This window comes from Gopherus flavomarginatus, chromosome 3 (assembly GCF_025201925.1).
Source record: "Gopherus flavomarginatus isolate rGopFla2 chromosome 3, rGopFla2.mat.asm, whole genome shotgun sequence".
In the NCBI taxonomy this organism is placed as follows: Eukaryota; Metazoa; Chordata; order Testudines; family Testudinidae; genus Gopherus; species Gopherus flavomarginatus.
Window position 1 is genome coordinate 236658522 of NC_066619.1, and position 19468 is coordinate 236677989.

Sequence of the window (19468 nt, forward strand, 5' to 3'; positions counted from 1 at the left end):
CTGGTTCCTGGCTCAACTGGTCTTTCAATGCTTTGAATGCCTCATCACAGTTTTTCATCCAATGGATTTATTGGGGTCCTGAATCCTTTACAAGGTCCATCAAAGGGTCAGTAGTGGTAGTAGAAGTGGGGGTACTGTCAGATTCAGCCCCAGCAGTTCCAATAAACAGCAAACTTGCTTCTTGGTAGAGGGGATGGAGCAATCCGGTAAGGCTTGGACTTTGTCCACCAGAGATCGTAATTGTCTCCCTCTCATTATATACCCCAGGTAAGTGACATCTTTGGCAGCCAGGTGGCACTTGATTGGGTTGGCCATAAACACTGCCTCAATAAAAGCTTATAGTTTGCAATAATGTGCCTTATATGGTCAGCCCACTCTTCACCATATATGAAAATACTGTTAATGTAGGTGGCTGTTTATGCCCCATGTGGCTGCAGCACTTTAAAGATGGCAGTGGCCCCAGGGATCCCAAAGGGCATGGTCTTAAATTGATACCACCAAATTGGATGGAGAAGGGAGTTGTTTCTTTAGACTTGGGCATCAAGGGTATCTGCCAATACCCTTTCATTAGGTCAAGAGTGGATTATATAGTCTGCTGCTTCCAGTCTACAAAGTCTACCTTGCCAGACAACAAGCCCACATTGAGGGGTAGTGGTGGACCCCTACTGCTCCAATGTGGCCCCAGTGCATGGTCATTTATCAAGGACAGTCCTTCCTCTGGATCCTCGACATATCCTAGGCACTCCCTTGTGGCACCCTTCATTGGCCACTGTAGCCATCTCCTGTTTTCTGACGTCTGTTTTCTGAGGTCTTTTGGAGATTTTCTGCCTCCATTAGGGATGTGACACCCTCTGACAACCTCTTCCAAAACCACCAGTCACACCCCAGGTGACCAGATAGGCCAAGTCTTTGTACCGTCTTGGTGTGGTTTTGCACAATCAGTTTAATCTGTCTCATTGCATACGCTGTATATTTCCATGGATGAACTGGAGGTAGATCATACTTCCGTGCTTCCCTCCTGGCCCCACCAGCCATTCCGTGACCCTGATCAGTCCTTGAATGGTCACTCTGTCCACTTGGACTAACATTTTCCTTGGGCCCCTTTTCTGAGGGTCTGTGGTCCAGGCCTGCTCATAATTACAATCCATGAATAGGCGGTCTTGCCAAAAATTGCTTTGTTGCCTACAGGCAAAGCAAACCCTTGTGGTTAAAGGCAATCCCATCACTGCTTGTCCCAGTGGAAATGGCCTCTGCGGGCAAGGTCATTCCATTGGCTCCAAATCCCTCCTAACAGACTAAGGTTGGACTTCTGGGCTCTTTTGAGACCTTTGTATCCTTAACCCCTGTGGTTGGGCATCCCAGTTCCCAAGGAACCTTTGGCTGGATTTGGAGGTCAGTAATATGTATGCCCTGGGGTCATGCCAGGCTGACTTTGGGCATTTTTGCTTTGGACCCGAGGGATCTGAGAGAGTTCTCCGCCAGGGCAATGACCTCTGTGAGAATTTCAGGATGTTGCCTTATAATCCATGCACACACCACTGTAGAGAGGATCTGTGTGTACTGTTCCATGCCTACCTTCTATGCCACCTAAACCCCTGTGCAACTCTCTGGCACCACTAGCAATGTTCTCTCAGACTCTGGGCAATGGCCCAGGGCTGAGCCCCAAGCAAGAATTCCTCCTGGCAGGAACCACTGGTGGTAGGTTTTGGGAGAGATGTTCAGGCACCCAGAATTACTGCCTTGACTTGGGTGTTATCCTGGGTGGCCATCACATCGAAGACCCAGTATGCAGCCTAGACCAGACCTGACAAGTGGAGGGTCAATAGGTTGGCCCAGCTTTCCACTGGCCACGTAGTCATGGCAGTGACTCTCTGGAATGTGACGAGGAATGCTTCTGGGCCACCTGTGTGCCCCGTCTTTGTCAGTTTCACCAGGATGGATGGCATTAGGGTGGTACCTCCCCCTCCTCTGGTGAGACTTTCTGCTGCCCCCAGTGGCTGTATGAGCGTAATCATCTGCTTGATGAGCTGCTGTTGTGTCCCCATTTCTTTAATCAGCTGCTGTTGCTGGGCGGAGAGTGCTGGAGCCATTAGCTCTGCTGTTGCTGTTGCCGGGCTACTTGTTAATGGTTTTCCAGGGCCCACTTCAGCAACTTCTCAAAATCTATTTGTGTCTTCCATCTCCCACTCTTTTCTGGCCAACTTTCAGGTCTGGGACACTGTGCTCCCCACATTCTCTTCCATGTGTGATGGAGGCTCAGAGGCCAGGGTGGCCTAGTGGTTAGAACACCAGACTTCTGCCTCAGGCTTCCCTGTCAGAGCGGTAGCAATATCTGTTCCTGACCTTAAGCCAGGAATCTTCAGCTTTCCTCCCACATCTGGGCCTTGGCCCTTAAGGGATGTGGTAGTGGGACCTCTCTCTTCACCGGGTCCCAGCACAGGGCAGCAACAGCAGCAGAATCCTCCCTGTAGTAAGTCCAAGTTCACTTCCTTGGGCTACTTCCTGCCAATAGGGCTCTTCCGTTTGGGGCATCTCAACCAAAAAAAAAAAAAAAAGTCCAAAGGAGCAGGGCTCTGGGGATGGTAGATGGAGAAGGCACTGTCTGGGGGCCTTACCTGCTCTGTGATCCCCTCTCAGGCTCAACCTTCTGTCGAGCTTCCTGGGGAAGCATTCCTCTCTCCTGCAGACTGTCCACCACCCTTTGCCTGGGCTTCTGAGCTCTCATTTAACCTGTTCCTCCAGTTAGCACATGCTCAGCAAGCTCAGAAGGGTGGAGCTACCTGGGCCAAGTATTGTCTTTTAACTCCTTGAGGATCAGTATTGGCGTTTTATTCCCAATCACAGTCCCAAAAGAGAAAAACAAACAGCCAAGGATCCTTAGATTAATGGTATCCATTTTAAATTGATGTCACTTGATGCTGATAGTTTTGGATTTGGCCATGTCTATATTATAGCCACTACAAGATTTCTTGTTCGGTGGGTTTTTTTTGCGCAGTTAAATTCATGTTCATGAGCAGATGGTAGCTTGATCCTGAAGTTCAAAGATATGATAGGAATGAATATTAGCATGATAGGGCTTGTTTAAAAAGTTCCCATCACTTCTATTTGTGTCTATTTTTAAAATGACTAATATTATTTCTTGTAACTTTGCAGACTACAGATGCCAATTCAAATGTGAGGAAAAGAACAAATGCCATGGCCCAGTCAGAAGCCGATGGTGGGAACCAAACTGACGCAGCAAATAGTTCCATCCAACCTTCTGTGGTAACTCAGGGGTCTTCTGACATTACACCCCCGTCTCTTTCAGCATCAAGTCCAAACCCGTTCAGTCGCCTCAATGTATCAGAAACATTGTCTTCTGCAAGAGCTACTCCTCCAGCTCCTCCCTCCACCCCAATTTTAACTGGATGCATAACACAGCATGCCACTGCTGGATCCCCATCCATTCATCATTTACTTGGATCTAGACTGGAGCAGATTCAGACCACAGCTAATACGGTGGGAGCATCTGTAAAGCTGTCTGCTATCTCTCCACCTCCTGCTCCCCCTGCTTCCAGCTCGGGCACCAGTAAGATAGACAAATATGCACGCATTCTATTTCCTGTCACATTTGGAGCATTTAACATGGTCTACTGGGTAGTGTATCTATCCAAGGATACCATGGAAAAATCAGAAAATCTAATGTAGTTTTGCTGCAATATAGTAGTTTCCTTAATTATTATAACACATTTGTTGCAGGGTTCCTTCTTTTAAAACTTTTTTTTAAAGAGACCATTAATTCTTATTTTACAAGGCTCTGTGCTAGGTTCCCACTGCAAAGAACAAGTTTATTGGGACAATTAACTAACTCATCACTGAGTAAAGGGTAAGAAAATTGGCCTCTCTCTCCCAAAGGGGAACACAGAACAGGGAATGGGAGGAACAGTGATGGGAAGTAAGTAGAATGCAGACACACACATTTATGCAGTATAATGTGCACTGACTTTTAGTAGTGTACCATAATGATTTTTACAAATCACCACTGCCTAGACCCAGCAATGCATTTTCCACTATGACTTGCAGTGACTGTTTTGGGGATATTTTTAAATGCTGCCAGACAGGGACTTTTCCGTGCTAGATTAAAGTTGATGAAAGAAATGATGAGTCGTGACAGAAGAAAATAGAGAGAGTCCTACTGGTGGGGGTTGGGGGAAGGGGGAGATAGAATGAAGGGGGTGAGGGGAGCGCTGTAGAAAAAAGTTAGGCAAAGGAGTTGGAGAATTCCATATATTTTTACTAAGCAGTATTTTGTGCCGCTGCATAGAAAATTCTCTCTGAATTAAAGGATGAGTGAATCTTGTGGAGTCTGAGATTTTATGAACCTCTCGAACTAGTTCTTTTGGGTTTGCAAAACCTACTTAATAGCCTGATCCTTCTTTCACTTACAACAGGTTTAACTTGAGTATAGTTACTCCCAATTTACAACTGTGTAAGACAGAGAAGAAACAGGCCCATGATGTTTAGGCTTTGATTAGAATTCTTCCTTCTCTGGTGCCTTTCCCCTGTTTTGTTTTTCATTCTGTCTACTCTCCTCCTTTTTTCATCATTATTTTCACTGGATGTTTCCCTTTTGCACTGTTTCTTGTAGCCTCTCCTAACCAGAATGCAAACCCAATAGTGGTTGAGTTCAAGTTAAATGTTCAAGTGGCTTTAAAACGGCAAAATGAGTTTGCCCATCCTTTCTATGGTTACGGGTACAGTACAGCTGTAAGGAAGGGAAATCAGTTCCTTTGGGAAGTAGTCAAGTCACATATATAAGAGGAATACTTTCCTAATTAGGGTAAGGTGCTTTTCCTCTTGCCCCATCCTGTCTTAAAAATGCTCAATAGCAGTAAAGTGCTCTCCTGAATGGTTGGAGTTAAGATGTACTTCCAGGTAAGTATTTGGATTTCTCGGATAAAGTGAACTGTTTAAATCTACCAGAGGTCTTGTTTATCAATTTCCTTTCTGCCATACTGGGTAGACGATATGCAGATTAAAAAAGAATTGCCTGCACAAACTGCACCTGGGTAGCTAAATGAATTTCTCTGCAATTGACTACCAAAAATAATAGACCGGATTCTCAGCTATGCTCTGGCATATCTGGGTATATGCTTGGGTGGATTAGTCCTCAGCTGAAATAGAGTGATATAACTGACTCCTAAGCCATTCCTTCAGGAGTCCCTGGCATAGGGGATATGTTAGGGGCAGAAGAGGTATTGCCAGCACATTACTGTGCTCTGTCAATGACCAGCAGACAGATGGACCTTTGGGGGCCACAGCCAGCTTGAGTAGTTTAGAATGTTCAAGAGGCTGCCCTAAACTATTCGGGGATCAGAGTCAGTGTAAAAATGCCCCAGAATGAGGGAACTACAATTGGAATCTTTGCAGCCCTTCTTCCCACCTCTATCTCATGGACACAGGCTTTATCTGAGAATCTGACTGTGTAGTTTAAAAGACTTTAGAGACCATGAGATGTAGGAACATAAGTGCTGCCAGACTGGGCCAGACCATGGTCCATCTTACCCAATATCTTGTCTCCAACTGGGGCCCATTCCAGAGCTTCATGGGGGATTATGGAATGATTCAAACTTGTCTTTGACTCCCAGCTTTTGGTTGTTTAGGGTCAATCCAAGCATGTATATAATACCACATGTAGTGTGGGTTAGGGTTCATCAGGTCATATTACATTAGACAGCGCAGAAATTGACTTATGTGAATTTATTATCATGTAACATAAAAATTTTCTTTCATTTTTGTTTCACTGGCTTTGCCAAGCAGCCAGATGCCGTCATTTACATTTTGTTTCTTTACATCTACCAAAAGGCCTAATGCGGTTTTTTACAGTATAAGACGTGTAAGATTACTACACTTCTTAGAATACCACAGCAGCTGCCATTGCACAAAATTACAAATGCAGCATGTGCACTAATTAACTATCTGAAGCAGTTCTGAATCCTTGGGTGTATTTCTGGGCATGGTAGCTTTTGCTCCCTAATTTAGTCACCGTATCATAATCACTCTATCACCCACGGGCACAAGCCATAATCGATTTATCTGGTTAAACTAAGAGATCACAAAAAAACTACACAAATACTAAAATAGTTCTAGCATGATGAACAATGTAATTTCGGTTTGTTTGGAAACTGCAGCATTTGCTTTGAAACTTACTAAAAATGAGCTTCACTTTCCAGTCTGATGAGGAGAAGAATTATCTTCATTTCTCATGCATGGCTTTAAACAAGACACTAGAAACAGCTGTCTTCCTTTTTCTCCCACCTCCCTATGTTGAATGTATAATCCGCACATTGGTCAGTGGGATCGTAAGTTGGATCAGGCTGGTTGACCAAGATGATATGAATATGTATCTTGGATTCCCTGCCAATACCTACTCTGGTTTGAGAAAACCTGCAACACAATCATAGAAAATTAACAAACTTACAAACATTCAGTTCCAACCTTCTAGCAAAGAGAATGTTTTGGAGGAGAATGTTTAGGAGTTTCTCAGAAAAGTGGGTTTGGGTTTTTTTTTGTTTGTTTTTAAACCTGTCAGGGTCCTAATTAAGCACCTGCCAACATCTGCATGGTTGCATTCAAAATGAGATATGACAATCTCACCATGAGGCTAGGAATAATTTATAATGTTGCTCTACGTTTTTGTGTAAGGGCATTTGAAGATATTACCATAACTAGCTTTCCAAATTACATAAGGACAATGTAAAGGGAAAGTTAATAGATTTTTTTTTGTTACTTTTCAATCTCATAGTAGAGAACTCAGAAACAGCAGAGAGGCTGCAATGTAATCAGTATTAGCATGTTATGAACCGTCTGTAGTTTGGAGGCACACAAAAAACTCAAAAAGAAAAATACCAAAAATATACTAGAAATCTTTGGCCATAGGTTCAAAACTAGCTTAAATTGTATGCCCCCAAATTGCTTATAATTTCAGCGACCAGTTAAACAATGCCCTCTTCTGTTTTTTTTTAAAGTAATACTACAATGATTTAAAAACAATCAACCAATCTGATTTATAAAGTCCAGTTTATAAATAGTAAATAAGATGGTGTTAGAAAGTATTTAAAAAATCAGAATATTAGAAATCTAGGGTTGGTCTACACTACAGAGTTAGATCAACTTAACTACATTGCTCAGGGCTGTGAAAGAATTGTTCTGTTGCATCTCTTGGAGAGGTTGCAGCTGTGCTGCTGTTGCCTTTCTAGTGTTGGTGTGCTCCTGGTGAAATCTTTACTAAGTGCTACCTGCTAAGAGACTGTCAACAGACATTCGTAAGGTGGGCGAAGTAATATTTTTTATTGGACCAACTTCTTGAAAGAGACAAGCTTTTGAGCTACACCTTTCTCTTCTTCAGGTCTGGGAAAGATATTCAGTATAACAGCTGAATTCAAAGTGGAACAGATTATTTAGCATAAGTAGTTAACACACATTGGAAGGGACCATTCAAAGTGAAGTTTCCTGTTAACACCCTTTACAGTCATGGGACTAAAAAGGAGGGTGAGTGGATTGTTGTAATAAGCCATAAATCCAGTGTCTTTATTAAAACCATGATTATTAATGTTTAACAAATTTATGAATGTAAGCGCCCAGGCTTGTCTTTTGAAGGTGTTGTGCAGGTTTCCTTTGAGGATGAGGACAGAGAAGTCAGATATGGAATGATCATTTTGTGAAAAGTGTTTGCCCAGGGGCTACAACACTGCATAGACATTGAGGTTAATAGCAAAACTCCAGCTGATTTCAGGCATGCAGGTCCAGACCCCTAAAAGTGGGCACCAGGCCAAAAGGCCAGTAGAATCTCAGTTCACCCACAATGCTCATCCACAGTGATAACACTTCGTCATGTAGTCATCTGTTGTCATTGTCAGAAATCCATCGGACCCTGTGGTGGCCATTATTACCAGGTTTCACCGCAATACTAAATTGAGAGTAACAAGGCAGTAGACTATTAAAATAAGGTATACAATAGCTGAAGATGTAAGCCTAGCCCCCAGTCCTTCACTGTGATTCATGTGGGTGGACTGCAGCATCCTTGGATCACAAACAAGAATGGGGCCATTATCTCTTACTCCTCCTCTTACATATGCTCTTTGTATATTAACATCCTTTGAGGGTGTCAGCAGGCATGTGGACAAAGGTGATCTAGTTGATATAGTGTAATTGGACTTTCAGATAGTCTTTACTTAGGCCCCACACCAAAGACTCTTAAGCAGAGTAAGCAGTCCTAGGATAAGAGGGAAGGTTCTCCCATGGATCAGTAGCTGGTTAAACGATAGGAAACAAAGGGTAGGAATTTATGGTCAATTTTCACAATGGAAAAGGTAAATAGTGGGATCTCCAAGGATCTGTATTGGGACCAGTGCTGTTCGACATTTATAAATGATCTGGAAAAGGGGGTAAACAGTGAGGTGGCAAAGTTTGCAGATTATCGAAATTTCTCAATATAGTTAAGTCCAAAGGTGACTAAGAAGAGTTACAAAGGGATCTCACAAAACTGGGTGACTGGGCAGCAAAATGGCAGATGAAATTCAATGCTGATAAAGGCAAAATAATATATATTGGAAAAAGACGGACTGTTTAGTTTAGAAAAGAGATGACTAAGGGAGGGATAGGTTAGAGGTCTCTAAAATCATGACTGGTGTGGAGAAAGTGAATAAGGAAATGTTATTTACCCCTTCACATAGCACAAGAACCAGGGGTCACTCAGTGAAATTATCAGGCAGCAGGTTTAAAACAAAGATAAGGAAGTACTTCTTCACACAGTGAAGAGTCAGTCTGTGGATGTTGTAAAGGCCAAAAGTATAACCGAGTTTAAAAAAGAATTAGATAAGTTGGTGGAAGATAGGTCTATCAATGGCTTTTAGCCAAGGTGGTCAGGGATGCAACCCCATGCTCTGGGTGTCTCTAAGCCTATAACTGCCAGAAGCTGGACTGGAGGACAAGGGAATGGGTCACTCCGTAATTGTCCTGTTCTGTTGTTCCCTCTGAAGCATCTGGCACTGGCTACTGTCAGAAGACAGGATACTAGACTAGATGGACCATTGTTCTGACCCAGTGAGGACACTATGTTCTTAACCTTCAATGATTGTAAATGTTAATATAGACAAGGAAGAATCTTAATTAATGGGGATTAAAAACCAAGTAGCAAATGTAGTGCAACCAAACCTAAATAAAGGCTAATGCCTTGGAACACCTTGTAATAATACAGAACAAGCAATGGCAATTATAATCAAGACTTTCATAGTATTTCTAAACTCTTAAATTATGTGTCAATAACTTATTCAGATCATTTGGGAAGGGAAGGGTTAAGACTTAAATTCACTTTATAATCTTGTTACAAACAAGTTAACAATGCAAGAAGTGGGACAGCAGCAACTCACTGAAGTAGAAAGAACTTAATGCAAAATATGTATTAACAAGTGACAGTTAAACAGACCAAATGAACGTACGTCAGAGGTTTCTTAAAAAATGCTAAAAACTATGCAAAGGTAAAGCAATTAAATGACAATAGCATGACTCCTCCCTCAAAATCACATTTTACTTATACAGGGTCAGATGCTTCTTTAATTTATACTGGTTTTGCACTGGTGTAACTACACTGAAATCAGTGTAAGTCAGTTCTGATTACATTGGTGTAAGAACTTGATCCAGAGCCAACATAGGTCAATGGGAATTTTTCCATTGACTTCAATGGGCTTTAGATCAGGCCTTAAATAAGAGAAGAACCAGGCACATAGCCTCCATCTTTTGGAAAATTCTGACAGACCTTAATGGTTAGTATTTGCATTTGTAACTCTTCTTTCAGAATGAAAACAGAACTTTCTTAGCTTATGCTTTTTTTATTTATTTTTAAAAAACAAATCCAGTTTCAAACTTTTCTATGTAATGCAGACTTTTTGAAAGCAAGCCTCTTCTGCACGGTCCATGTTCATACTTACCTAAAGTGAAGTACTGAGCACTTTGATTAAAAGCTCCCTGCAGTGCTTAAATGTAGAGAATGGGAAAATGCAATTCTTTTCAAAATAGGTGATGCCTTTACAACACGGTTGGTTTTCATTGTTGAATTAACAGATGTGATGGATGAACCTTTTAAAATCTTTGTTGTTGTTGTTTTTGCTTTGCTTTGTAATGTATAATTTAATGTACTGAGAGATTTCTCTTGGACTTTCTAATATTTTGTATATTATTTCATTAGAAAAGATTCCAAAGCAAATCAGTCAACTAAAAAGTCAACCTCACTGTAATTTTCTCAGATTTTTTAATTAAAATTCTATTCTAATTTCTTGTACAACAGATAAAAGCCATACAACTTCTTAAAAAAAAAAGAAAAAGAAAAGAAAAGAAAAGAAAAGAAAAGAAAGACAGCTGGAATCCAGATTCTGTGAACTAAGCATTAGCAAAGTGTCCAAGTCTAGTCAAGAATTACGGAAAGATTTCTCCAAAGGGCAGCAAAGTCCAGTATTTAAAAATATTAACATAATCACAGACTCAATGTAGTACATCAGTATACCATTGAACATCGAAAAAATGTTCAAATATTATATTTACTGATTTGTAAAGGAGACATTATGAAGGTGTACTTAAAAGCAAGAAAACCTAAATTTGAAAGGGTTTCTGCGTTGATGAAAAGAAAAATATAAAAGCTCAGTATAATTTATTATTATTGCCATTGTATTTTTATTTTCAAAATCAAAGAGAAAGATACCTAGGTAAGAGAAATAATATATTGTACTATTACAATTAACCTTTGACTAATACATAGCTTGAGTTTGATTTTTGGCTGCTGCTGCTAATCTACTTCAGCATGTTTGCTCTGCTTTTTAATAAAGGATATATTCATATTGTCTGTTGGAGTGAATACCACAACTCATGGTGTTATTCTATAAAAAACAGACAAAGATTATCAGAGAGTATTTATTTTTGTAAAATCAATATTATTTACCATCATGTTTTTGCCACTAAAAAAAAGGCTTGACTGGAGATTGATAGAAGCAGCATAAATCTACATGAAATACCCAGTTGGGGTTCTGAGCACAATACTTTCCAAACCGCTATGTTAAATTGAACACTGCCTGGCCTTGACGCTAATGATGATGGCTTATCTTCCTGTTATTTGAGGATGTAATGGGGGAGGGCTCAGAAGTCAGGAATGTTTACTTTTTACCTGCATTTCATCTAAAGTGCTTTCAAAGCATGAGATTGTTTGGCTGAACCTCATCACTACAAATTAACGTCAGAGTCTGCTTTGCCGTTGCAAGCTTGAGAAGCTTCCTTTATGTTAGAATTCATCTGATCATCAAAGGAACCATGAGTAATATATGTTCAAGAGGAAAAGAATGATTTATGTGCTTCATTGTTAACTTAGGTGACAGACATTGTTTGAGATTTAAAATATTTCAGATAACCATGCATGTAACCACAGTGGTTCTGGAATTTACATGAAAAAATGCAGTTTTGTTAAATAGTAATTACATACATGCCTTTCCAGATCATATGCCATATGATTATACTTTTCATGGAGCTCGGGCAAACTCTTGCCCTTGCAAATTTCAGCCATGCCTGGTGGGGATAGGGGTGGTATATGTGACAGAGTAGCGATAGTTTTGTCGTGGGTCCCTGAGTCACCCTGTCAGCAGTCTAGCTCAGGGATTGTGGGAGGAAAATGCTCCTAACTGGACCTCACAGGTGCTACAAAAAGCATCATCATATAGCTCTTCCCTCCACCGTTCTTGTCAGAATGCCACATGGGAGACCAAAGGCCACATCCACTTAGTGCACAAATGTCTGCAATAGCCACTCCCTCAGTCTGACACACAAGGGAACTAGGCTACAGTCCTGCTCAGCTGCTGTGTGGGTGTGCTCAGGGTGGGATGTACTCTCTGCTCCCTCCAACACATGCAGTGTGAATAAGGCAGGTTTTGTGCCCCAAAAAGTAAAGTATAATTGTATAAAAATGTATTGACTGGGACAGTGGCTGTAGCGAACTGAAACCAGAAGGGAAGAGCTCAGCACACAAGTCAAGGACAAGAGGAAGCAATGAGGGAGTGTCACTTACCTAAGCCAGGATAACAAAAGAGAGCTTGCTCTTTACTTTTAACAAAGGATGGGGAGCTGTAGTACCCTTGCCCCTCTTTACTGTAACTCTTGGCACGTTAGTTTCCCACTGTTGCATCTCCATTTACTTCACTGGATTCTTTACTGTCAATCTGAGAAAAATCAAGCCTAGATTTTGTATCTAGGAAAAGGATTTTAAAATAAAACTTGAGGGTTGGTAAGTTTGAAAACCTTTTAATATAATCTACTGGCAAAGTTCACCTAGATAGCTTTTTCCGGTCAAAGTAGTGGCAAGACACCCAGAGGCTGTACTGGCTCTGGTGTTTCCTTTTGATTGGTGTGATGATTCTGTGCACTTAAAACAATTAATGGACCAAAAATCATATGCCAGGAGCCCAGGACTCATGAAAGTGCGTAAGTCAACCATGCTGTGTGTGAGCGAGGGGGAGAATGTGGTTAAGGAAACAAAATTCAGTTTCTGGCTCTCAAAGAGTTATTTTAAGAAATATCAGCAAAGAATCCTGTGGCACCTTATAGTCTAACAGACGTTTTGGAGCATGAGCTTTCGTGGGTGAATACCCACTTCGTCAGATGCATGTAGTGGAAATTTCCAGGGGCAGGTATATATATGCAGGCAAGCTAGAGATAATGAGGTAGTTCAATCAGGGAGGATGAGGCCCTGTTCTAGCAGTTGAGGTGTGAAAACTAAGGGAGGAGAAACTGGTTTTGTAATTGGCAAGCCATTCACAGTCTTTGTTTAATCCTGAGCTGATGGTGTCAAATTTGCAGATGAATTGAAGCTCAGCAGTTTCTCTTTGAAGTCTGGTCCTGAAATTTTTTTGCTGCAGGATGGCCACCTTAAGGTCTGCTATAATGTGGCCAGGGAGGTTGAAGTGTTCTACAGGTTTTTGTATATTGCCATTCCTAATATCTGATTTGTGTCCGTTTATCCTTTTCCGTAGCGACTGTCCAGTTTGGCCGATGTACATAGCAGAAGGGCATTTCTGGCATATGATGGCATATATTATATTGGTGGATGTGCAGGTGAATGAACCAGTGATGGTGTGGCTGATCTGGTTAGGTCCTGAGATGAGGTCACTGGTGTAGATATGTGGGCAGAGTTGGCATCGAGGTTTGTTGCATGGATTGGTTCCTGAGCTAGAGTTACTATGGTGCGGTGTGCAGTTACTGGTGAGAATATGTTTCAGGTTGGCAGGTTGCCTGTGGGCGAGGACTGGCCTGCCACCCAAGACCTGTGAAAGTGTGGGATCATTGTCCAGGATGGGTTGTAGATCCCTGATGATGTGTTGGAGAGATTTTAGCTGAGGACTGTATGTGATGGCCATTGGAGTCCTGTTGGTTTCTTTCTTGGGTTTGTCTTGCAGTGGGAGGTTTCTGGGTACACGTCTGGCTCTGTTGATCTGTTTCCTTATTTCCTCATGCGGGTATTGTAGTTTTGAGAATGCTTGGTGGAGATTTTGTAGGTGTTGGTCTCTGTCTGAGGGGTTAGAGCAGATGCGGTTGTACCTCAGTGCTTGGCTGCAGATAATGGATCGTATGATGTGCCTGGGATGAAAGCTGGAGGCATGAAAGTAGGCATAGTGGTCGGTAGGTTTTCGGTATAGGGTGGTGGTAATGTGACCATCACTCATTTGCACCGTAGTGTCTAGGAAGTGGACCTCCCGTGTAGATTGGTCCAGGCTGAGGTTGATGGTGGGGTGGAAGCTGTTGAAATCGTGGTGGAATTTTTCCAGAGACTCCTTCCCATGGGTGCAGATGATGAAGATGTCATCAATGTAACGTAGGTAGAGAAGGGGCGTGAATGGACAAGAGCTGAGGAAGCATTGTTCCAGGTCGGCCATAAAAATATTGGCATATTGTGGGGCCATGCGGGTGCGCATAGCGGTGCCACTGATCTGGAGATATATATTGTCATCAAATTTGAAATAGTAGTGTGTGAGGATAAAGGCACAGAGCTCAGCAGCCAATTGTTCTGTGGGCCTCATACTCCCTGATTGAACTACCTCATTATCTCTAGCTTGCCTGCATATATATACCTGCCCCTGGAAATTTCCACTACATGCATCTGATGAAGTGGGTATTCACCCACGAAAGCTCATGCTCCAAAATGTCTGTTAGTCTATAAGGTGCCACAGGATTTTTTGCTGCTTTTACAGATCCAGACTAACACGGCTACCCCTCTGATATTTTAAGAAATGTTATTTTGTGAGGACTTTGGTTAGGAGACAGCCTACAAACAAATTTTTTTTATGAAATATAAGAAAAACTAATATGGAAAATATCTTGGCAAGTGCCCTTTTTAAAACAATTTTTCTGTTAATTGAATATACCCTTTCTAGCTCATTATAGGAGGTCAGGAAGGATTAGGAGGTCTGACAAAAGACAATTATTTAAACATTATTGTTCTGCTTGATTCGGAAGCATTTATCAGCATAAAACAAAGAGTGGCTTTTTAAAGTTTCCTAGTGCTCCAGACTCTGATAATTCCTTAAACAATGCAAGTTGGTGCCTTGATCATTTAACGTGCTCATTATATTAAAAAGGCTAAATTCAGAGGTTTTTTATTCTGATTTAACTTTTAAAATTAAAGCTCAAAGATCCAGAAATTAACAAAAGCTTCAGCTACAGCAACAGCTGGGGCCAGATTTTCTGAACTGCTCAGCACTCCCCATTGATTCTGGCAATGTAATTTAGGTGCCTACTTCTGAAAATCTGGTTGTCACAGGATAGGGTCAAACTGTGGCTTCCCCTCTGTTGGTGCACAGGGGTGGGGTTGAGGGTGCAGAAAAGACTCCTTCCCTACCACAGGAGGTAGGCAGAATACTCCCTCTAGCTCTGCTTGAGCACAAAGGGGATTGGGTTAGCACAGCCAGCAGCTCTGAACACCCAAAAGAAGGCTTGGCTGTGTGAATTGGGTGACCAGGCTCCTGTCTCCACCCTGCACATCTGCTGTCCAGAGGCCAGCACTGGAGGGAATGCAAAAATAAGCTACGTTTAAGAAAAAAAGTAGTGTGCTGAATGCTGCTCCTCACTATGCTCCATGAGGAACTACACGAGTTCTCTGGAATCTGCACTGTGCAGGAAAAAAGCTTCCAGCTATCACCACACTTCACTCAAGTATTTGTGTTCAGTGTTGCACACAAGTAGTCAGCGGGTTTACTCACGTGCAGTATTTGCTTTCAAGGAGTGTGGCCATCGAAGCCACCACCTCTGTAGCCTAGTGCCTAGCCTGTGCTTTTAATATTTTAAAACGTTTTCTTCTTGATGCTTCCCATTTACTTTGTTTTGTTGTTCATTTGTTAAATGAAACATCAAGGGGAAATGTTTTCAGATTTCAATTTAAAAACAAACCGATATGTGAATTGTAAAGTCCTAGTGCAAATCATAGATAAGAGGCTTTGGCTGAATGGTGTTTAGTTAGTTCTTAAACAATTTATAGTTTTTCAAAGTATTTTGTCCATGACAGAGAAGCTAATTTTGTCTTAAAGAAATTTTCATCTTAGCGCTCCTCTGTGGATATTGGAAATAAGATCCAGTGAATGTCTCTGTTACTCTATTTTATATCTCATAGTGTAAGATGGTTGGTATCAATCAGAATAGGAAACATTTAACACTGTGATTTTATTCAGTGGCAGTTTCTTATATAGTTGAAAATAAATATATTGAATACATCTTCTCTTTCTGAGCCTGTAAAGAGAGAGAGGAGGAGAAAAGAGAGGATATATATATGTATATAGAGAGAGATTTCTCCTCTCTGCGTATTTGCGTACTGCATGTATAAATATATATAAATACATACATTCAGGCTATGTAAAATAACAGAAAAGAAGAATATATCTGAGTTACAACCTGTCATTTACTATTAGTATATAACTTAGAAAATATTTTCCCTTTGCTTAAAATATTATTCCTCCCCCCCCCTCAAAACAAGTCCAGGGAAGTGCTGGCGGGGATAGATTCTCACCCAAATATGTGGAACTTGAGGGCCTGTTTCAGCAGTTCATTTAAGCACATGTCTAAAGTGTAACACGCTTAAATGCTTTGCTGAATTAGCGATATAGTCAGGCATGACAGCCCCTTACAGTATGCTGACTCCACAGTACGACAGCTCATCTTGGGGACCATTAAGTCTTTTGCTTAAGGAGGGCAGAAGGAATCCACTTCTGCTTTACAGTGAGAAACTGCTCAATAACTGTCGGGAAAAAATGGGAAAAAATTTCTTGAAAACAAAACAAATATACAAAACATCCTGCCACTTTTGCAAAAATTATGACCATCTCTAATCCTGCCTCCCTCATCCTGCACTCAAGAGATCATGGTGGTTAGTTCCCAGTGGCAAAAAGTCTAAGCAGAGGGAATATTGCAGTGGTACAAGACTCCCTCAGTATCCCCTCAGATGGGGGAAATGCAACCACCTTGAGCATTTCCAAGAGTAGGCAACTTCTGTTGGTAGGAATCACAGTCAGAGATTACAGTTGCCACTCTAATGGAAACTATGAGGGATGAGAGACAGCAGTACTGTCAGCTTCACTTCAGTAGCTGAATGTACCTCTGGGAGCAGCAGACTGGGCTGACAAAGGGAGGTGCAACATTACAGCGGAGCAAGAAGATGGGTTCCTAAAGTTAGGCATCTAATAGCCCAGTGAAATGAGGGTGCTGTTATGAGGGTTAAGCACCTAGAGCTTCCCATAAAGTCAATCAGAGTTCAGGGCACCAAGCACTGGGGACATAAGTTAGTAGCAGGGCTGGACTGAAAACTCAGGAGTTCCTGGCTTCCAGCCTTCAGTTCAATCCACTAGATCATGTTACCTCTCCCAAGCTGTCAATTAATTCCACTGATGATGAACTATATGGAATACCTGTTGTAAACCGATACATTTTATTTGGCTCATTGACACCAAAATTTTCTCTATGGAAATGTCAGGAACAAGACTCTTGTGCATATTTAGTAATGAAAGTAAAAACAAATGTGCCCGTAAAGGTGTGCATATGTCTATGGTGCAGGCCAGATTCACTGGTATTGCTTTGGGCTGCTCTGGTGACATACAGTGGCAAACACATACAGTGGTTTATAACTTTGTTGCATCACTGGAGAAGTGCAAAGCAGCTGAAATGTACCAGTAACATTGGCCATTACATACTCACACACATTCTATGTGTGTGGTGATGATAACCATATGATAAATGATGGAGACGTGATAAGTTGCACAGACATGTGACAGGTTGCTTTTATCATGCACCCTTGAGCACTCATCTGTACTCTGCCCACTAATCCATCTCCTGCAGGTTAATTCTAACATTTCAACCTCTGAGCAGCTGCCAGCTTTTAAAAAAATCAATCAACCTGCCCCAAAGATGTTTCTTTCCCCAAACTATAGAACTTCCTACCCTCCCACTCTCAAATGACTCAGATCAGAGACGCAGGCTAGGCAATATTCATTTCCACACCAGTCACTGATTTAAAGTTTGACACATTATGGCTGTATGGAGCTAGAAACCAATGGAAAAGGCAGATTCCCAGCCTTCCAATTGGATACAAAGCAGGTGCTTCTCACTCAGTGACATTTTTAAGTACAGAAAAGCTATTTTAGATAATATTTGATGGTGTTTTATTAGTTTTGACTTTTTCATTGCTTGTGAAGCCCTGTTCATGGTAAGTAAGGCATTTGACTTTACAGATAGAGGGATACAAAAAGTAGTCCCAACACAATTTTTTAAAATGCCCTAAAATACTTTTTTTTTTTAAAAAAAACTGTGGCACACAAAAAGAGTACAATAATGTGGTGTGGTAGAAATGTGTCATTAGCACTCATGTGGGAATGACCTGAATAACTTCTCCCTCATGAATTTAAAACTAGTGAGTCAGGCAACCAGCCCAAACTCCTGTTGATAAAGCCTTTATACCATGCCACATTATCATATGCTCCATATTAATACTCCAATATGGGAGGAGTGAGTCGGGGGAGCATCGAACCTAGACAGTCACCATGAAGACTCATTATTATATCAGGTGGTTTTAAATGTTAAGTTATGCCTAGTTTTCTGGAGGTGAAAGCTGTTGGGTTCTTTTATAATATTATTCTTCATGCACATTTTTGTTGGAATGAAACAATGTGTCTGAAGGACTGGAAGAATCAGAGGTTAATTTAGTTATTAGGCTAATTTGTATATGTTCCGTGCTGGTCACCTGATTATAATAATACAATCTAAGGTGGTTCAATAACTGTAAACCTGTTTTGCTATCGTGCAGCTTAATTGTTACCTACCTGTATTATGGACATCTGTGTATTTGGAAAATAAATCCGTCTTATAAGAAAGATTGTGCAAACTTTTCCTATTATATACCGATGTATATTGCTGATGTCAAATAAAATACTCTTTTGAGAGTTCTTAAATGCTGGTCCTCTGTGGTCTGGAGCAGTAGAAGTGCCGCTATAATCTTTGATATGGATCCCCTTGCAGTTAGTATGAAAACTTCAAGCTCAGTGATTCATCCATCTGATGCTGCATGTGAACATATAGGGGAATGGTCTTCATCAGCAATGTGATGAATGCTACTCTATTGTTTAATACATTAAACTGTCACATAGTCCTACTGGCATAATATTATTATTGCCAAGATGCTGCTCAATACGTTAATCCGCTAAAAGCTAAATAAATTAGCCTGCATCTCTGCCAGTAGCAGAAACAAGTAATTCATGCACTTGCAGCACTCATGTTATTCTGAGATATTTCTTCCTGTAAATCTGACCTCAAGTTCTCATTTTCTGTTCTAAGTACGTACATTCCAACTGTGTATGGTGTTCTACCTTATTACCTGTACTAACCTATTGTGTTGGAATGCTGTGCTCTGCTAGGACCTGATCCAACCCCCATGAAACAAAAGATTTTCAACGGAGTTAGAGCTAGGTGGCTGTATTTCAGTGGTGAATGAAATGATAACTAGAAAGGTATGTACATATACAGAGATATTTACAGTCAAATCCTGTCAATATGACCAAATGCCAGTGCAGGCGTCAGTCCATACTCAGTTATGCTGCTAGGTGTGGTCAATAACAGAAATCTTCTTTTTGCAGGCTTAGATGAAAAACATCAAACCACCTGAATATGGTTCAAGATGTGTGTTAGTGCTGCAGCCACACGTGCTTAATAGCTTTGGGACCCCTGTGTCCCTTTCCCTCTTTGGTCATAGTTTGCCTGGCTGCATTGAGTAGATGTATATGCTACAGCACTCTTGTGTTCTGTGGCAAGAAACTCTTGCTCATATCATGCACAACACTGCTTGCCTCCTGTGCATACTGTAACCTCCTTATGCACTGGGTTTCAAATCCTGCTCGTCTTACTCAAGCAAGCAACGCCATTG

The 19468-nt window shown here is 41.2% G+C and overlaps 1 protein-coding gene across 2 annotated transcripts in view; it reads left to right on the plus strand.

The window, feature by feature from the left end:
• GABRA2 (gamma-aminobutyric acid type A receptor subunit alpha2) overlaps nt 1-19468 on the plus strand; it is a 333249-nt gene that overhangs the window by 54707 nt on the left and 259074 nt on the right. Inside the window, exon 9 of one of the 2 annotated variants that reach the window (XM_050947534.1) lies at nt 3154-4172. The exons of the other annotated variant lie outside the window; for it this stretch is intronic. Within the exon in view, the coding sequence (XP_050803491.1) occupies nt 3154-3687 (534 nt within the window). The 3' untranslated portion in view covers nt 3688-4172. Of the gene's footprint in view, nt 1-3153; nt 4173-19468 lie in introns of those variants that run through there. 2 annotated transcript variants of the gene reach the window in all.